This window comes from Brassica napus, chromosome C2 (assembly GCF_020379485.1).
Source record: "Brassica napus cultivar Da-Ae chromosome C2, Da-Ae, whole genome shotgun sequence".
NCBI classification, from domain to species: domain Eukaryota; kingdom Viridiplantae; phylum Streptophyta; class Magnoliopsida; order Brassicales; family Brassicaceae; genus Brassica; species Brassica napus.
In genome coordinates, this window is record NC_063445.1 from 10,185,939 (window position 1) to 10,204,868 (window position 18,930).

General features: G+C 32.5%; 2 protein-coding genes across 2 annotated transcripts; one reads left to right on the top strand and one right to left on the bottom strand.

Annotated features, from left to right (window-relative positions):
• The first annotated feature begins 900 nt into the window (after positions 1 to 900).
• LOC106420991 (probable galacturonosyltransferase 12) lies at positions 901 to 3,195 on the top strand. Its single transcript, XM_013861831.3, has 5 exons — positions 901 to 1,179; positions 1,380 to 1,435; positions 1,521 to 2,270; positions 2,340 to 2,642; positions 2,720 to 3,195. Exons 1-5 carry the CDS (start codon positions 969 to 971, stop codon positions 3,002 to 3,004), a joined length of 1,605 nt encoding a protein of 534 aa, XP_013717285.2. The 5' UTR covers positions 901 to 968; the 3' UTR covers positions 3,005 to 3,195.
• Positions 3,196 to 3,218: 23 nt separating this feature from the next.
• On the bottom strand, positions 3,219 to 5,379 carry LOC106366416 (transcription factor ILR3). The gene is made up of 5 exons (XM_013806014.3): positions 5,091 to 5,379; positions 4,288 to 4,350; positions 4,034 to 4,111; positions 3,791 to 3,953; positions 3,219 to 3,712 (listed from the first exon to the last, which is right to left on the bottom strand). Exons 1-5 carry the CDS (start codon positions 5,216 to 5,218, stop codon positions 3,437 to 3,439), a joined length of 708 nt encoding a protein of 235 aa, XP_013661468.1. The 5' UTR covers positions 5,219 to 5,379; the 3' UTR covers positions 3,219 to 3,436.
• Between the last annotated feature and the right edge of the window lie 13,551 nt (positions 5,380 to 18,930).

Consider the following 18,930-nt stretch of genomic DNA (forward strand, 5'->3'; position numbering starts at 1 on the left):
AACTTGTGAATATATTTAAGTGTTGGTAGATTCCTATATACGGCTTGCTTTGGTTACGTTGATCTCATTGTCTCACTCTCTTCATATAATGTATGTTAACATGATCTAACACCATATAAACTGAGCTTTTATAAACAAAATCATGCAAGATATTAGATTGGAACTTGTACGTTATCAAGGCTGTATACCTAGGCCCCAAAGGTATCCATAACTAGCAGAAAACTGAAGCGTGCAGAACAGAACTAACAAAGGAAAGGCTAAAGTAGTACTACAAAAAGACTTGCGCTAAATCTCCAAATTACTTTGTTTTGGGTGGGGGCGAGATTGAATAACTTACGAGAAATGGGTAGCTGTCTAAATTATCGAAGAAATTAGTCCTCAAAAAGTAAATTCTGAAGTTGAAGCTCCAATGTCTTTGTTCAAAGACTTTATTTAGAGGTAAAGCTATGTCTTGTAACCACCGAATAGCTCCTTTTCATCTACACTCCCTATATATTTTAAAACATGTGCTAAAATCTCCAAACTGAACCGGCTTATATCAAACAGAACCTGGTCTACGGATAATCAAACAACGTTCTGTTGAGCTTCCGCGGTTATTTATGACATTCCGGTTTATAAATCACAAAAACCGTGAGATTCAGTGAATTCGTATACTTAATAAGTAAAAAAGACTACGTAAACCGGAGAAAACCGAAGCGTTTCATGCAAATACAAAAAGAAAATCACATCACATTTTAAACCGTAGTCTTTTTACGTTTAAGTTTCTAACAAACACACATTACCTTTTCGTCACATGAATCAGATACGATCTGCCATTAATAACCTCAACACAAAGCAAGGTTAGGTAAATGACGTAGACCCTTTTTGAATACTCATACAATACATAACAACGTAAGATCCTTTTTCGACATCCATCTCCTTTCAGACAAACCCACGTTCAGAAAAGAACAGAGAGAGACATAAAAGAGATGCAGTTACATATATCTCCAAGCTTGAGACATGTGACGGTCGTCAAAGGGAAAGGACTAAGAGAGTTCATAAAAGTGAAGGTTGGTTCAAGAAGATTCTCGTATCAAATGATGTTTTATTCTCTGCTCTTCTTTACTTTTCTTCTCCGGCTCGTCTTCCTTCTCTCCACCGTTGATACTATCGACGGTGCCTCTCCTTGCTCCTCTCTTGGTAACTAGTTCTTGTCCCTTCATTTATTTATTTTCTAAATCCAGATATTTTAAATAATGAACTATTGATTTCGTTTTGAATAAAATCTCTGTTTGTTGCTCATTTTGTCACAATTTTTGCTAATTAAAATATGTAAATGCGATTTTTGTAAATCATTTATGTAAAATATCAATATAACTTCTTTTTTTTTTGATAAACAGCTTGCTTGGGAAAAAGACTAAAGCCAAAGCTTTTAGGAAGAAGGGTTGAGACTGGTGTAGGTTACTCTAACTTCAGTTTTAGTATCTTGAGCATATTAGATTATTAGTGTTAAAAGGTTAATGTTCTTTGGTTATTTCTAGAATGTCCCAGAAGCTATGTACCAAGTTTTGGAACAGCCTCTAAGTGAAGAAGAGCTAAAAGGAAGATCAGACATACCACAAACACTTGAAGATTTCATCTCTGAAGTCAAAAGAAGCAAATCAGACGCAAGAGAATTTGCACAAAAGCTTAAAGAAATGGTGACACTGATGGAACAGAGAACAAGAACCGCTAAGATCCAAGAGTATTTATACCGACACGTCGCATCAAGCAGCATACCAAAACAACTTCACTGTTTAGCTCTCAAACTAGCCAACGAACATTCCATAAACGCAGCAGCACGCCTCCAGCTTCCAGAAGCCGAACTAGTTCCAACCTTAGTCGACAACAACTACTTTCACTTTGTCTTGGCCTCGGACAATGTACTTGCAGCTTCGGTCGTGGCTAAGTCTCTGGTTCAGAACTCTTTAAGGCCTCATAAGATCGTTCTTCACATCATAACTGATAGGAAAACTTATTTCCCTATGCAAGCTTGGTTCTCATTGCATCCTCCGTCTCCAGCGATAATTGAGGTCAAGGCTTTGCATCATTTTGATTGGTTATCGAAAGGGAAAGTTCCGGTTTTAGAAGCTATGGAGAAGGATCAGAGAGTGAGGTCTCAGTTCAGAGGCGGATCATCGGTCATTGTGGCTAATAACAACGAGAACCCAGTTGTTGTTGCTGCTAAGTTACAAGCTCTTAGCCCTAAATACAACTCCATGATGAATCACATCCGTATTCATCTACCAGAGGTAAACTTGATACGTGTGACAGTGAAGAATGCTCTGAACATTAGACTTACAACTTCTTTGTCTTTGCAGTTGTTTCCGAGCCTAAACAAGGTTGTGTTTCTAGACGATGACATTGTGATCCAAACTGATCTTTCACCACTTTGGGACATTGACATGGATGGGAAAGTTAATGGAGCAGTGGAGACATGTAAAGGAGAAGACAAGTTTGTCATGTCAAAGAAGTTCAAGAGTTACCTCAATTTCTCAAACCCGATCATTGCCAGAAACTTCGACCCTGAGGAATGTGCTTGGGCTTACGGGATGAATGTTTTCGATCTAGCGGCTTGGAGAGAGACTAACATTACCTCCACTTACTATCATTGGCTCGACGAGGTAAACCAAAACAACTAACTAGCGAGCAAACACTATCAAGCAACTTTACTTAGTCCATTTTCTTGTATGTGTTGCAGAACTTAAAGTCAGACCTGAGTTTGTGGCAGCTGGGAACCTTGCCTCCAGGGTTGATAGCTTTCCACGGCCATGTCCAGACCATAGATCCGTTCTGGCATATGCTTGGTCTCGGGTACCAAGAGAAAACAAGCTTTTCTGATGCTGAAAGTGCAGCTGTTGTTCATTTCAATGGAAGAGCTAAGCCTTGGCTTGATATAGCGTTTCCTCATCTACGTCCTCTTTGGGCTAAGTATCTTGATCCCTCTGATAGGTTCATCAAGAGCTGTCACGTTAGAGCATCATAATAATAATCACATACAAACTAAGTTCACACGTTGGCTAAAAGAACCAGAGAAGAGATTCCCAGATCAATTCATAGGAGCAAACTTTTCTGCAAATTCACTGGTCATGTTTTTGCAGTCTCTTCTGTTTCTAATTCTTTTGTACTTCCAAACTCTAATGGCGAGAAAAAAAAAACACACATTCTATATATTAATGTAAGAGCCATCTGCCTAACTCTACTTAAATTTACATGTAAATAGATAACATTGCGCCAAGCAATTGGAGTTTACAGTTGTTCAGCAGATAACAGTTATTCAAACGACCATAACACGATAAAACAAAGGCAACGATAAGACTAAGAAAGCCGAGAAAGAGGAGAGTAAAACAAATGGACTTTTCTTTTTTTTTCAGCAGAAGCAAGAAGCAAACCAGTCGATGATTTTTTTTTCTCCAAGTTAAGCAACTGGTGGACGAAGGACATGATCCTGAGAGGTATCGACGGAAGCAGGAGGCATGAACTGCCACATGGCAACTCCTGGGTAACTGATGAATGGCACCATCTTGTTTCCGGGAGCTTGGCCTTGCGCAGCAGAAGTAAAAGCAGTTGGCATCATAGGTGGAGCTGGGAAGAAGCTTGGTTGAGGAGCATTCATGGCTTTGAGCTGTTGCTCCAGCTTCTCTTTCTCTGTCTTCAGCCTCTGTTTCTCATCTCGCAGCTCGTTTTTCTCAGTCTGATCGAGATCACAAGGAACCTAGTAGTAAGCATGCATGGTGACAGTATGGATTACAAGTCGAAGAAAAATTTCTACCTTTAACTCTTTGATTTTGTCCTGAAGACTTGAATTGGTGTCCTTCAACTTCTGGGCTTCGCCGCGTAGCTGTGTCACCATGCGGACAGCATCGACCAAGATTGCAGCCTTGTCTGTTTTGGGAGGGTTTCCAGGCTCCAGAATTACACTCAATTCCATAAACCTTTATTCATTTCAAAAGGCGATAATTTTCAGTTCCTACAGTAGGAAAGAGAAGGATATACAACAAGTTGAAAAGATTACTTGTCATTCAGCCTGTCTCGGCGCTGCTTCTCTCTACATGCTTTCGAGCTAGTGGCAGAGGATGATTCACATCTTGCCCTGCAAAAAAAAAGTAATGACCAGGATTGTTTTTCTGAGACCTTATCAAGCCAAAAACTATTTCAAGAGAGAGCCAATACGAAGTTTTAAATTGCAGAAGTTGCTAGAGTTACATGGTCCAGACAGTCTTTTTGAATAAAGGTGTGACGTGTGGAGTTTACCAGAAGAAGGCTTACCTCTTCTTGGAGCCAGGTTCCTTGCTGGTTTCTGAATTTCCAGCCGAACCATCAACTCCCGCGCTGATCCAAAAGGAACCAAAAAGTTATTAATACAATGCAAACAATCCAAGGGAACTTACCATAAATCGTTCTAACACTCATCTATCTCAAAGCGGAATCTCAAGAACTTACATATACGCTCACTTTCAAGGAAGAAGAACCTTTCAAAAAAACATTGACATGGTAAGGTCAAACTAGCAACTCAGATGGAAAGGCACTATCCACAAAAGGAATCTAATTCCCACAAAACAAAGTGATAGTGATGAATCGATTCCCGAATCAAGGAACATGTGAGAAGTGCACGAAAAACATGTCAGGCACACACACAGAGTTGACTTTGAGATAAACGAACACAAGAACTCTCCTGAAGACTTAATGTCATTTACCCAACTGCAAGGATACCTCACCAGCTAAAGAGTCAACCTTTAAGCTTAAAATGTATTTTTCAGATGACAAAGATAACACTAAGAATCTAAGTTTCGTCTCCACAACCTACTCAAACAATCCCACAAGCTTAACAACTTAGCCACTCAAATTACAAACTCCATAATTTAACTTTCATTTTTTCAGAAAACCCCTGAAAAATAACATTTTTAGGCCGAATATGCCAACATGTGCGCAAGCAATTAGGGTTTACGTTGACCAGCATGCGAGTAGTAGCAAGCTGAAGTTGATCGGCTACACTGATTCCTCCCAAATCAATCAGAAGCTGGTAAGATCAGATCGGAACTCTAATTGAATCAGTTAGAGAGAAGAGAAACCTGGAGTTAGAAGAAACGGCAATAGGTTGGTGAACGGGCCAAGAGAAACCAGGACCTTGGATGGTGAAGCTTCCGTAGTCCGCATCGATAAGGTCGGATATCCAATTAGCGTTTTCGGGTGACACCATCTCCTCCTCAAACTCCACCGGTAGATCGATTTCTTCCGTTAAAATTTGATTGGAGCTGAAGAAAAACTGTTGGAGGAGACCAAGTGTGGAATAATCCCAGGAGATTTAGAGTTGTTTTCACGCGCATTCTTCTTCTCTTCTGGGCTTCCAGGCCCATATATTATATACACTACACTATTTTTCTTCTTTTTCATACTATAGTTTATATTTGTAGATAAACACCCATTGGTTCGATAATTTAATTAAGAGTTCATTAACAATAAATACATCTCCGTAAAGTGTTAAGTAAAATTGTTAAATGTGTTGTAAAATATGTAAAGTTATCGGTTTATAATAATTCTCCTAGCTTATAATATATAAACAAATATTTTAAAATATTATATATATGTGCTATTGTTATATTATATATATATATTAAAAACAAGAGTTAAAACAAACATTTTAACATGTTTTTTTTAATTTACATTTTAACATGTTTTGGTTAAATCAGAATGTTTCGAGCTTATGTTTCCCAAAAGAATAGCATTCACTTGATAAAATCTTAATGCTTCTAATGACAATGTTAAAAATCAAGTGTTCTTGGTCTAGTGGTAAAGAGTTCACAGTTTTTGAATATCGCCATGGGTTCAATTTTTCTTAGTAACCCGAAACGTGTCAAGTGGTAAGAAAACGTGGATCCTGCAGACCTCGTGGTAAGTCTTTGAATCTAAAAAACCTTTAGAATCACATCACAGTTATAAAAAAAATGTTAAAATACATAAGTTTCTACACAATTGCACTTTTGTCAAAAAAAGTATGCCGCAGAAAATAGAAATCATGGTTAAACAAAAATGGATTCTAGGTATTGTTGTCCAATTCTATATTATCTGATTAGTATGATATTGTCCACTTTGGACCTAATTGGTAAATCCGCATAGATTTACTTTTGGTTTCCTTCCCAAAAGGTTTCGTACTATTAGAGTTGGATATCTCTTTATATATTAGACATTTTTTTGTCTAATTCTCCAATGTGGGACTTAGTTGGACATCTCTTTATATACTAGACACTTTTTGTCTAATTTTCCAATGTGGGACTTAGTTTGATATCTCACATTCTCCCTCTCAAACTAAAAACCACGCTCATCTTGTGTCCCACACCTGGAGCTTCCAGGATCTTCTGACTTGATATCTGCCACACACCTCTCATTTCTAACTCATAGGATACCTACCATTCATCTCTCGAAGGGTATTTCGATCTTCTTGCAGATTTCTCGTCAACCGCTCTGACACCAATTGTTGGGATTGTTAAATCTCATGTCCAACTCTATGTTATCTGATTAGTACGATATTGTCCACTTTGGGTCTTAGAGGCTGGTTCGCATGGATTTAATTTTGGTTTTCTTCCCAAAAGTCCTTGTACTAGTTAGACTTGGACATCTCTTTATATATTTGACACTTGTTGTCTAATTTTTCAACGCATGACTTAGTTTGATATCTCACAGGTATGGACTATGTGATGAGCAATAAACTCTAAACTGAACATTTTTTAATAATTGGAAGGTTTCGAGTTCGGAGGCATGTATATACTTTTATGGCGAACCCAAGTTATATTAAATTAACTCTTATTTGATTGTAAATTAATTCTCATCTGAAGAGCATATTATTCTCAATAGGAATTTAATCACGACTTTTTACACAATTATTAAATGATCTAAGATTTTTAAAGATTAAACTAACTTCTCAATAGGAATTTAATCACGACTTTTTACACACGACTTTTTACACAATTATTAAATGATCTAAGATTTTTAAAGATTAAACTAACTCTGTACAAATCTATTTGTTTGTACATTTTAATGGATTTGGAAATTCAAAGAAAAACTAGATTTTGGTTCTATGATTTTAAAATCTGTATTCAAATTCATTGTTATTGGTTCTATGATTTTAAAATAGATTTCAAAATTAGGTGTTATTCAATATAAGGATTTGATTAAGCCATAAGCACTTTCATTATGCAATATTCTATTATTAATACCAGCTTCCATTTTTTAGTAGAATATGTCATCGTTTGTAAAATGCTTCTTTTGAACAAGCTATATTTCTTGATTTTCTATTTTCTATTATTTCTTTATTGATTTTCCGTTTTCCATAATACGTGTGTCATGATTTCTATATAATCTTCATTATACACACACAAGGTACATATATATAAATATATTGTAAATCATACATATTTTCCAGATAATTAACTATTTTATTTAGTGTTTAATATCAGGAAAATTTTATCTAGTTGACTGCGATTTTGCAAATCGCCGGAATTTCTTAGCTTCATATTGAGGTGTTCGATACCAACTACAAGAGTTTTCTGGTCAGGATTCTACTCCTCAGAATGATAAAGAGCTGTTTAATCATCGTCATGCTTCCTTGAGGAATGTTATCGAGAGATTTTTTGGTATATTCAAATCTCGGTTTTTAATTTTTAAATTTGCACCTCCTTTTCCTTACAAAACACAAACAGAGATCATACTTGCGTGTGTTGGGTTATATAATTTTTTTCAGAAGTTTTGTAGAACAGATAATTTTTCTGAAGAAAAAGACTCTGATGATGTTGAAAATCTTGAAGAAGTTAATAACAATGATGAAAAAAATCTTGTAACTCAAGATCAGCAAAGAGAACATGTCAATCAAGTGAGAACCACAATAGCAACAGATACGTTGAGAGATTTTATAAACATATGATATATGAATGTGTTTACTTTTTATATACTTTGTTTTATTATAAAGCTGAATTTATTGCAAATCCATTTATTTTGATTCTGAATTTTGTATGTTTGATTCTGAAATCTATCCGTCTAATTTAAAAATTGGATTAATAATCCAATATTGATATTTTGGCTTTAGTTAACACATTTTGATTTAAAACTTAAACATAAATTAAAATTTTAAAATATGAGTGGTAAAACTATATTGGGAAACAAATAAAATTAATAAAAACTAATAAATTAAAATATATCTTATTTTTTATCAATATGTGTGCAAAATCCTAAATATCAATCTTTTAAATCAAGAGGAAGCATATATTATTATTGCTCAGCTGGTTTCGATTTTATATTCTTATACTAATATTTTGTTTTTTTCCTCTGCTTAGATATAACAAGTTAAATGAATTCGAAAAGATTTCTCTCTCCTTTTGCTCTGTCTTCTCTCTAAAATCAGTCACAGAGGAAGGATCGAGATGAAATCTCTTCCGGAGGTTCAATCAATTTTATCTCCGGTTAGCGAGCTTAATTCTGGGAAGCGGTGATACCTTTTACACCGCTGTCGCCAGCTTTCGTTTCCGGGAAACGGTGGCTCTAACAGCACCGGATTTCGCCGGCGATCGTCTCCGGGAGAGCGGTGGTTCTGATAGCACCGTCCTTTCTCCGGCTTCTTCTCCGATTTGATCTGGAACCAGTTCTCGATCTACGCTTTTGCTGTTCCTTTGTCCAATCGACTCTCGTTCTGAATATTCTTGTTGATTTTTGGTTCGATCATAGACGTTTGATGTTTCTTAAAGCGTAGATCGATGTTTCGAGATCAATAGCTTCAACGGGTTTGGGCTCCAGGGTGGAGATTTGGTCGCGCTTTCTCTTTGATCCTGGCGGAAGCGGTTGTCGACTTATGGTGGATTTCCGAGGATTGTGGCGACGGTGGTTTGCATACCGGTGAAGAGGTGGGGCTTCGATTTTTCGACGCGTGCCTCTCTGATGGTGGTTCGGTCAACACGTGGCGGCCGGGTGATGCGTGGTCCCTCGCAGTGAGGATCTTGACACACGTCCCGTTCACGAACCTTGAGTGAATGAAGCGGCGCATTTGGGTTTAGGATGATGGGCTTACGGCCCAAAAATGGTTTGCGGTTTGGTTCGCCTATGTGTTTCTGGGCTTTATCTTTGTAACCTTGTGGTTTCGTTTTATGGGCTTTGCCTTTTAATAAACTTTAGATGGCAAAAAAAAAAAAAAATATAACAAGTTAAATTGATAATGATTTCTGATCAGGTTGGCTGTATTTGGACAGAAATTATTCGAGAACATGGTTGGATGGTCATTTTGTCGTGATCTAGGAGGGATCACATTCGTCTGCTTCCTCCCATACATACATGGAAGTTCCATAAGGAATTTTTCCAAAATATTATGAATATATACATAAAATATAACGTATAGGTTGGTCCGGTGTTATCTTAAGTTAGTTTTTCTAAATGTAAAAATTTCAAACGAGGTTCAATCGGTAGATAACAACGATATATGGTAAAAGAAGCAAACACTCCAACGATATAAAAACATATTTTTACGTATTGGTTTCGTTTGATTACTGTACATAACACATATTATAGACACATACATTATACATGTATATAAGTAGCTTTTTTCTTGAGAAATATAAGTAGCTATTTTTCTTGCTTTAAGATGACATTAGTATTTAACTATTCAACTAGCATTGCAAATATTAATATATTTGTGTGTGTCAGTTTTTTGAAATGTAAATATAAGATTCCCATGACATCTCAGGTTCATATAAAACATTGCTATACAGAGGGGTAAAATATAAGAATTATTCTTAGGTTCACCCCCTAGGGTGGTGAAGGTTCACCAACTAATAGGATTGTGTTATTTTATATTCGATATCTTATAAAAAATGAAACAAAATATTGTCAAATTATATTATCTTTTTAAAATTAAAAGATAAAAAGAAATAAATAAAAAATAGTAGTAATTACAAAAAAATATTTTTAACGTCGTCAGCAAAACATTAAACCCTAAATCCTAATCCCTAAACCCTAAATCTTAAACCGTAAACCTTTGGGTAAACCCTAAACTCTATGATAAATCTTAAACTCTAGGATAAATCTTAAACTCTAAATCAAAATCACTAAACACTCGAGGGTTTAGGGTTTAGGATTTAGGGTTTAAAGTTTTAGGGTTTAGTGTTTTTATTTAGAGTTTAGGATTTATCCAAGGGTTTAGGGTTTACCCAAGGGTTTAAAGTTTACCCAAGGGTTTAGAGTTTACCCAAGGGTTTAGGGTTTATCCAAGGATTTAGGTTTACCCAAGGGTTTAGGGTTTAGGATTTAGGGTTTAAGGATTAGGATTTAGGGTTTAGTGTTTTGCTGACGATGTTAAAAAGATTTTTTTAATTCTTTTTTTCTGTAGCTGCTATTTTTTTTTACTTTAAAAAAAAAACATAATATAACTTGATAATATTTTGTTTCCTTGTTTAAAAGATATCGAATTTGAAATAATGAAATCCTATTGGCTGGTGAATCTAGAGGTTCATCCTAGGGGGTGAACCCAAAAATAACTCAAAATATAATAGCACCTCTTCTGTTTTATTTATAAGAAAACTAGTTAATACTTTAAGTTATAGGTGTATAACAACGAATAATAACATCGTGAGCTTTTCGCATTTTCTAATAGAATTTTGCATAAATGTATCACGTAGAAGGCAACTTATTTTCTTCGGGCAAAGCTAAATTGATAAATAGACTTATCAACTACTGCTCAGAGTCGGGGATATGAGGATATCCATCGAGACACCGTGGGTATATACCATTACTATATTATACTAATCTATTTAGCAAATTCTATTATGTTATTTTATATGTTCATGGTCCTCCTTGTCTTGATATCTTTATATATATATATATATATATATATATATATATAGTACATACACAAATTTAATCATATGCAAAGTAATTACAGGGGATATTATCCTCTTCTTCTTATTATAAGCTTCCACTACTATTATTTGAAGAATCACAAAAAAAAACTATACTCCGGCCAATCCAACTGCTTTTAGTTTGATTAAATAATGTATGCAGAAGTGACGTTATATATCAACTTGAGTATCTTATCTATGATAAACTTTCAATATTCTGAATCAAATGTAATATCGTATGAGTGTTCTATATATTTTAGAGTTTGACTTATTCCGTTACCAAGTTCGGTGGCAGCATGAATTGTGCCGTTAGTGCTCCAGATGTTTCTTAGTTTAACCTTATCCAGAATTCAAGAGCAGTTGACTATATAAATCATACAAAAAGTTTATGTTTTTTCGGTGTTTCAAAAAAAAAAAAAAAGTTTATGTTTTTTCTAGGCAACATTCATTATTTATTTTATTATCCCTTAATATAAAACATTGTTATTTAATGTTTTCACACTACATTGGACACGTGTGAACCTTACGTCGATTTAAATTTGAGTATACTGACGTGTCGGTCTTACAATCGTTTAACAATTAATGCGTTCACACACTAATTTTTTAACTCCACTGTAGATAATTTAAAGTGTTTATACTAATTTCTTTTAATCAGTTTATTTTTAGCTACTGCATTTTTAACATTTGTATTAGTGAACTGCATGTATCTCTCTACTACTAATGAATAATATCATTTTGAAAGAAAAAAATTACAAAAATATTAAGATTCCCATAAGCTAAAATGCTGAAATGAGAATGTTTATAGAAATTAAAAGTTTTGTATCTTGCCGAACTTAACCATGGTTGAGGTTTCTGTACACGAAGGTTATAAATATTGTGATTGGCTATGCATTAAGGAAATTAAGGTAAAAACATCATACACAGAGTCGTATCTTTAGTTTAGCCAAATATTACTTTTCTGTATGAAGTTTTCATATCATACCAAGAATTAGAAACATAATCAGATTACTAGAAAAAATAAGAAATCAGAAAAAGCTTTAAAAGAAAAAAAGTTCATGAAATCGATAGAAAAACAGAATTCAGGTGCCGACTGAAGAGATCACATTATTTTTTACGCAACTCTAAAAATTTTCACTCGATTGACTCGTGTTTTTATTATATTTACCAAGAATTTTTATAAGAAAATACACGTTAATGGTATAGACTACGTCAGTTTTGCAACATGCCCAACAATATTGACACGACGCCCAACCATTTTTATTGGTATTATTAAGTATGGTCCAATAATTATGTATGTTAAACAAGCCTAGAATATTTGTTCTAAATTTATGTTATTTTGCTTTATATTATTAGAAGAAAGTAAGTCTGTGAAAAATATCTGGATCCAAAGAACCAAATTGAACTAGATTTAAAAGTAATACTAAACACAAACTAAAACTGATTAAATACTCACGTGGATCTAAAAGTTTAATATCAAAAAAAAAGATCCGAATCTGATACAAACTAAAATATTTTAGATACCAAAAATATCTAAATCACAATTATATATTTTAATATGTTAATTATTTTATTTTATTTCTATAAGATATTCAAAAATATGAAAACATCTAAAAATTATAACCATAGTCACAAGTAAATATCTAAAACACCAGAAAATATTCAAAATACTGAAAATATTTATTTGTTCTCCATCCAAATATTTAAATTGAACTAATTTTTATGTAAATTTAAATATTTAGTCTTACATTATTTAAATTTTTATGTTTTATATTATTTTATTTCTGGATTTTGAAGATTTAAGTATATTTGAATTTTTGTTAAAAAAATACGTAGTTAAAATGGGTACCCGAACTTGAATCCGAACCGAATCAGCAATGATTCGAACCAAAACCAAATCAAAATTTGTAAATATTCAAATACGATTTAAATTTCTAACTTTAAAAATCTGAAATCCGAATAGATAAATTGAATCCAAACGGATATATGAATATCAATCCCTAGAAAAGCTATACAACAAATCTTTTAATACAACATAAAATAAATAATCTAATAAAATATTTTACTCCGTGTACAGCGTGGATTACCATCTAGTTATAATCCATGTTCTAAAAGTCGACCGCCTAGCCGCCTGGGCGTTACGCGTCACTCTTACGCCCTGATTTATGCCAAATCGGTTAAAAAAATCGGATATCCGATTTTCTTTGCCTAGACCGCCTAATCTATTTTTCTTAATTATTTTTTTTTTTATTTTATTTTATTTTTAATAATATTTTTATTAATTTATTAGATCTATAATTTTATAAATATCATTTATATTCATAATTTTGATGAAAATTACACTATATTAAATTTATATATTCTATTTATGTGTTTTGTACAATCTTAAACATGAAAATGTATTAATGTTATACACAATCAAAGATTAACATGTTTTATAACATAGTAAACAATCTAAAATTTTTGCCCCGCATAATTTCCGATTAATCCCCGATTTTCTCTTTAGGCGCTGGGCCCAACCCGACCGTCCGACTAGAGCCTAGCGCGTTCCCGAACATGGGTTATAATCTGTATAATTTGATTTGATTTGTTATCCTTTTCGATTTAATACAAAAAAAATCAGATATTTATAACTTTAGGAATAAAACAAATAATAATATGTAATTCTATAAAAAAATATGCAAATAACAAATATTAATATTTTTTAAAATGAATTTTCGTAATGATCCCCTATATGAATATGTAAGTAAAAAGTTGTATATATAAATTAAAATTATTAATTTTAGGAAAAATTTCACAAATACCACATTAATAGTACCATATTTTATGTTTACACTAACCATTTTTACCCTCACTTTTAATGAAGGGTAAAAGACTCTTATAACCCCTAAGGTTAATTAATCTAGACATAGGGTTTAGAGTTGAGGGGGGTGTAGGAGTTTTGGAACGTGAAATTTAGGATTCTAATAAATATATAAATAAATATTTAAAACATTATATTATTTTAATATAGTTTCAAACATAATTTTCAAAAAGAAATTTTGAAAAAAAATACAAAAAATTATGATTTTCAAAAAGAAAATTTGAAAAAAATGCAAAAAAAAAATTATAAAAAAAGTTCGAATTTGAAAAATTATAATCCGAAAAACATTTTTTTTATTTTTTATTTATTTAAATAATGATTTATTATATATAGAGAGAACAATGGTATAAGAGTCTTTTGCCACTTAATGAATAAGATATTTTTGAAAATGTATCTTTAGTGGCGGTAAAGATGAAAAGTGGTAATATGAAAGTCGTAAACATGAAATTTTCCTTAACCTATGTAAATTTTAAATATTATCACATTAAATTGATTATATATTATTAGATTTTTAAAAATTAAACAACATTTTATTTTTAATAAAATAATGTTATTTTATATTAATTTTGGATTTTTGAAAAAAAATAACTTTATTTATATGGACCGAAACATATGTACAGTAAATATATATATATATATATATATTCAGATATTAATAGCTAGATAGTTCTGGATCAGTTGTCCAAAAAAAGGGAAAATTGCCAAAAATACAATTTTCAAAGTACCAATTTTCATGTTTACACTAACCATTTTTACCCTTATCTGAAGGGTAAAAGACATTTATAACCTTTGGATTAACTTTGAAAAAAAAACATATGGTTAACTAATCTCTATTATTAAAAGAGAAGTACCCATTAAAAAATACCCCTAAGTTTTCTAACTTATTTACACTTCCATGCCAGTGAGAATTAAATTAAACTACCTATTTTAATGCTTGGAAATTCTTTTCCAGATAAATTAATGAGTTTTCCTTAATCAAATTTAAACTTAATGTCATTAAATAAACCTACATATTTTAGTGCTTGTCTTTTCCAGTTAAATTAATGAGTTTTCCTTAATCAAATTTAAACTTAATGTCATTAAATGAACCTAAAAATACATTATATTTAATGTAGCTTATTACGTACGAGTACGACCCAATAATGAACTTGAATTTTATTTTTACGAAAACGTGAATCACTTGACTTATGTAATATTTAAAATATATTAACTACAATATAACAAATGCATATAACCTACCTATACTTTAGTTTGAAATGATCATGTTCAAGTTTTATATAGTCAACGTACATCATGCATCGATCGATGTACAATATTCAAACCACCTATAGTTTTCGTTTTTTTATAGGATGTATTTCTAAGCTTTATAAAAAAACAAATCAATAAATACAAACTCAAAATCCAATATCTTCTATTAATCAAAACAAAATATCTTCAATGTCGTATCTTTAATGTACCTATTAAATATAGAAACTCTAACCATAATTACACTAATTATAAGAATAGATTTGATTCCAACCAATTGATCTATTACTTCGGTAATTGATTTGCTTGCAGAAGAGGAAACAATAAATTTAAAATTTATAAGAATATAAAGATATAGAGATTCCAACCAATTGCCTATAGTTGCGTATGATTTCCGCATAATAAGCTTCAAATTGAACATTGAAAAAGATAGAGAAATTTTTTTTAATCTTTTACCGACACAAACTTAAACAAAACGAAGAGTTAAATGTAATTTTTTTTGTTACACTTCCCGGAAAAAAACGGTTACAACATGGGCTTTCATAATATGGCCTTTTAACATATTAATGTTATGGACATTTAATAATTATCTTGACGAAAAACAAAGACTATAAATAATTTATTATTAATAAAATTATGAAATTATTTACAATTTGATGACTAATTCATCGCCCTTTTTTATATGTTAATTTTTTCATAGAAGTTTATAAATTATTTTATTTTCTTTAAACATGTATAACTAATTTATAATCTTTTATGCCATACTAAGTCATAATATAATATTTTTTCATATTTTACATTAATAACCATTGTTTTTATATATCGTCTACAATTCTCTAATTACGTCTATTTGTTCAATTTTTTTATATGATATCGAATATTCATCGTAAATAGATGGTTTAAGATGCCAAAAAAATAATTTACTTGGTGAATATAATACATCAAATATTACAAATACATTATTTAGTTAAATAAATAACCAAAAACCGAAAATTCAAATCCGTGCCGGCGCGCGGGTCAGGGTCTAGTGTAAACTTAAAACATCAACTCTAAACCCTAAATCATCAACTCTAAACTCTAAACTCTAAACCCTAAACCCCGAAACATCAACTCTAAACCCTAAACTATAAACCTTCAAATCTAAACCCTAAAACATCAACTCTAAACCCTAAACGTAAACCCTAAACTCTAAACCCTATATTTTTCTGAAATTCGAACCCTAAACCCTAAAACACTAAAACTTTAAATATAAACTCTAAAACATCAACTCTAAACCCTAAACGTAAAACATAAACTCTAGGGTTTTAGGGTTTAGGGTTTAGGATTTAGGGTTTAGGGTTTAGAGTTGAAGGTTTAGGGTTTATGGTTTAGAGTTGATGTTTTAGGGTTTAGGGTTATTTTTTTAGGGTTTAGGGTTTAGAGTTTACTTTTAAGGTTTAGGGTTTAGTGTTGATAGTTTAGGGTTTAGAATTAAAGTTTAGGGTTTAGGGTTTAGCGTTGACGTTTTAGGGTTTAGAGTTGAAGGTTTAGGGATTAGGGTTTAGAGTTGATGTTTCGGGGTTTAGGGTTTAGAGTTGATGTTTCAGGGTTTAGGGTTCGTATTTAAAAAAAATAGGATTTAGGATTGATGGTTTAGGGTTTAGAATTGAGTTTTAGTGTTTAGGGCTTGAATTTCGAAATAGTATAATTTGAAAAAAATTAAAAAAAAATATTTTTTATTTTTTTTTAGTTTTTTATTTAGGGCAAATCTCCAAAATAGCACATTTCTAAGTTTATATCACAAAAATAGCACTCAAAAACTAAAATGACCAAAATAGCATCTTTCTAAGTTTATCCTTTGAAAATTTTAATTTTTTTTATTTTTCAAAATTTGAAATCTTATCCCCAAAACCTCATTTCTCAACTCTAAACCCAAAACCCTAAACTCTAAACCCTAAACCCTAAACGCTAAACCCTAAACCCTAAACCCTAAACCTTAAACCCTAAACCCTAAACCCTAAACCCTAAACCCTAAATCCTAAACCCCACCCTTTAACTCTAAACCCTAAGTTTGTGACTTTTGATAAAACATTAAGTGCTATTTTTGTGACTTTTGACCTTGAATGCTAGTTTGGGAACAAAAACTTGATTTAGTGCTATTTTTGTCTTTTTCTATTTTATTTATTTAAATATTTATTTATTATATATGTAAAGAACAAGAGCATAAAAGTTTTTTGCCGCTTAATGAAGAAAGCATTTTTTAAAATATTTCTTTAGTGGTGGTAAAAATGAAAAGTTGTACCTTGAAAGTGGTAAACATGTAATTTCCAAAAAAAAATAGTTGTGGATCAGATACAGATTCGAAGATTGATGATCCAAATGAAATAATCTTTAAATTTTGGAGTGCTTTGTAACCATCTCTGCGTGTTAATACGGAGTGCTAAGGTTTATCTTGGTTAATGCATTATCAGATGACTAAGACTAACAGAACATATTGGAACGGAGTTTTAGTTTTGTTTATAAAGTAAGAAATACGACGGTGGAACATTCATGTTCGAAAACGCAGCCGTAACGGTTGATTCCTCGCTGGTAAAGTACTCGACAGAGCTTCACCGTCGCCATTATTTAAAATCGCTTCAAAACTTGGTTCAGTAAAAAAATTATTGTGACGATTTCGTGTCCTTGATCGGTGTATTTATCATATTTTAGTGTAGTAGCAAAAGAAACTAAGATTAATTGAAGTAAATGGCTAAAAATGGTGATTTGTGTTGAAAATATGAAAACGGCTACAAAATTAGGTCTGGGTAAAAGAAAATTTGAGGAAGAAGATGAAATGATAAATTACTGTTTTCTAATTCATTAATAAAATAATTAAAATAACACAAAAATAGCTTACTTCTGCCTTTTATCTCAGGTTTAGACGATTGCGACTAACCACCGTACCATCATATATATACACTGTCATAACGGGCACAAACAAGTATTAGAGCTACGTATTGAATATATTTAAAAAATTTAAATAATTGAAAAAATTATGCCCCGCTTGCTCCCTGATTTTCCGCCTTTCAATAACTCGCTAGGTCTGTATGTGCTGCATACATTACGCCTAGCAAATTTTCAAAAATGGAAAATACAATAAATGTATCACTACAAGAAAACAGCGATATTCTGACGGACATTCCGACGGAAAATGAAATCCTCGGAATATACCGAGGAATTTCCGAGGAAATTCCGAGGAAACCCAATTTTGGGTTTCCTCGGAATTTCCTCGGAATATACCGACGGAATTCCGAGGAAACTACAGTCCGTCGGAATATTCCGAGGAAATTCCGAGGAAAACTGTGTTCCTCGGAAAAAACCGATGAATTCCGAGGAAATATTATAGCCGTTGGAGAGCCGTTGGGGGATTTTACAAAATTCCGAGGAAATTCCGACGAACAAGTTTTGTCCGTCGGAATTCCGTCGGAATTTCCTCGGTATGTCGGCAGGATTTAAACTATAAATACAAGCACTCCTCTTCCTCTTCATTCACTTCATATCTTCATCCTCCCTCTTACTCTATTTACACACGAATTTGATTCATAAAAAATATGTCTTCTTCAAATTATTTTCGTTCTTGGATCGATCGACCTCATTTGGATCCGAACACGAGATTGCTTACGGAAGAATACCAACGAGGTATAACTGAATTCATGGGGTTAGTTCACCGACAACCGGAAGCAAAAACAGGTATGTTAAGATGTCCTTGCTCTAATTGTAAAAATAGAAAGGTTATTAAAGAGTGGGATGTTTGGACTCATCTATATTTGAGTGGGTTTACACGAAGTTACAAAATTTGGTATCATCATGGGGAAACTGATTATGAACATGGTAGTACTAGTGAACCTCAGCCAGCGGTTAGATTAGAAGAACCAATTAGAACGGATGTAGATTATGGTGTAGGTACTGAGCAGA

What these genes read in the sequence shown, in the direction of transcription:
- LOC106420991 (XM_013861831.3), top strand. Translation starts at nt 969, where the DNA reads ATGCAGTTACATATATCTCCAAGCTTGAGACATGTGACGGTCGTCAAA. An exon ending in CTCTCCTTGCTCCTCTCTTG is followed by an intron (nt 1,180 to 1,379) that starts GTAACTAGTTCT and finishes TTTGATAAACAG; the next exon opens with CTTGCTTGGGAAAAAGACTA. An exon ending in TCCGTATTCATCTACCAGAG is followed by an intron (nt 2,271 to 2,339) that starts GTAAACTTGATA and finishes TTGTCTTTGCAG; the next exon opens with TTGTTTCCGAGCCTAAACAA.
- LOC106366416 (XM_013806014.3), bottom strand. Translation starts at nt 5,218, where the DNA reads ATGGTGTCACCCGAAAACGCTAATTGGATATCCGACCTTATCGATGCG. An exon ending in GCCGTTTCTTCTAACTCCAG is followed by an intron (nt 4,351 to 5,090) that starts GTTTCTCTTCTC and finishes CTTTTGGATCAG; the next exon opens with CGCGGGAGTTGATGGTTCGG. An exon ending in GAACCTGGCTCCAAGAAGAG is followed by an intron (nt 4,112 to 4,287) that starts GTAAGCCTTCTT and finishes TTTTTTTTGCAG; the next exon opens with GGCAAGATGTGAATCATCCT.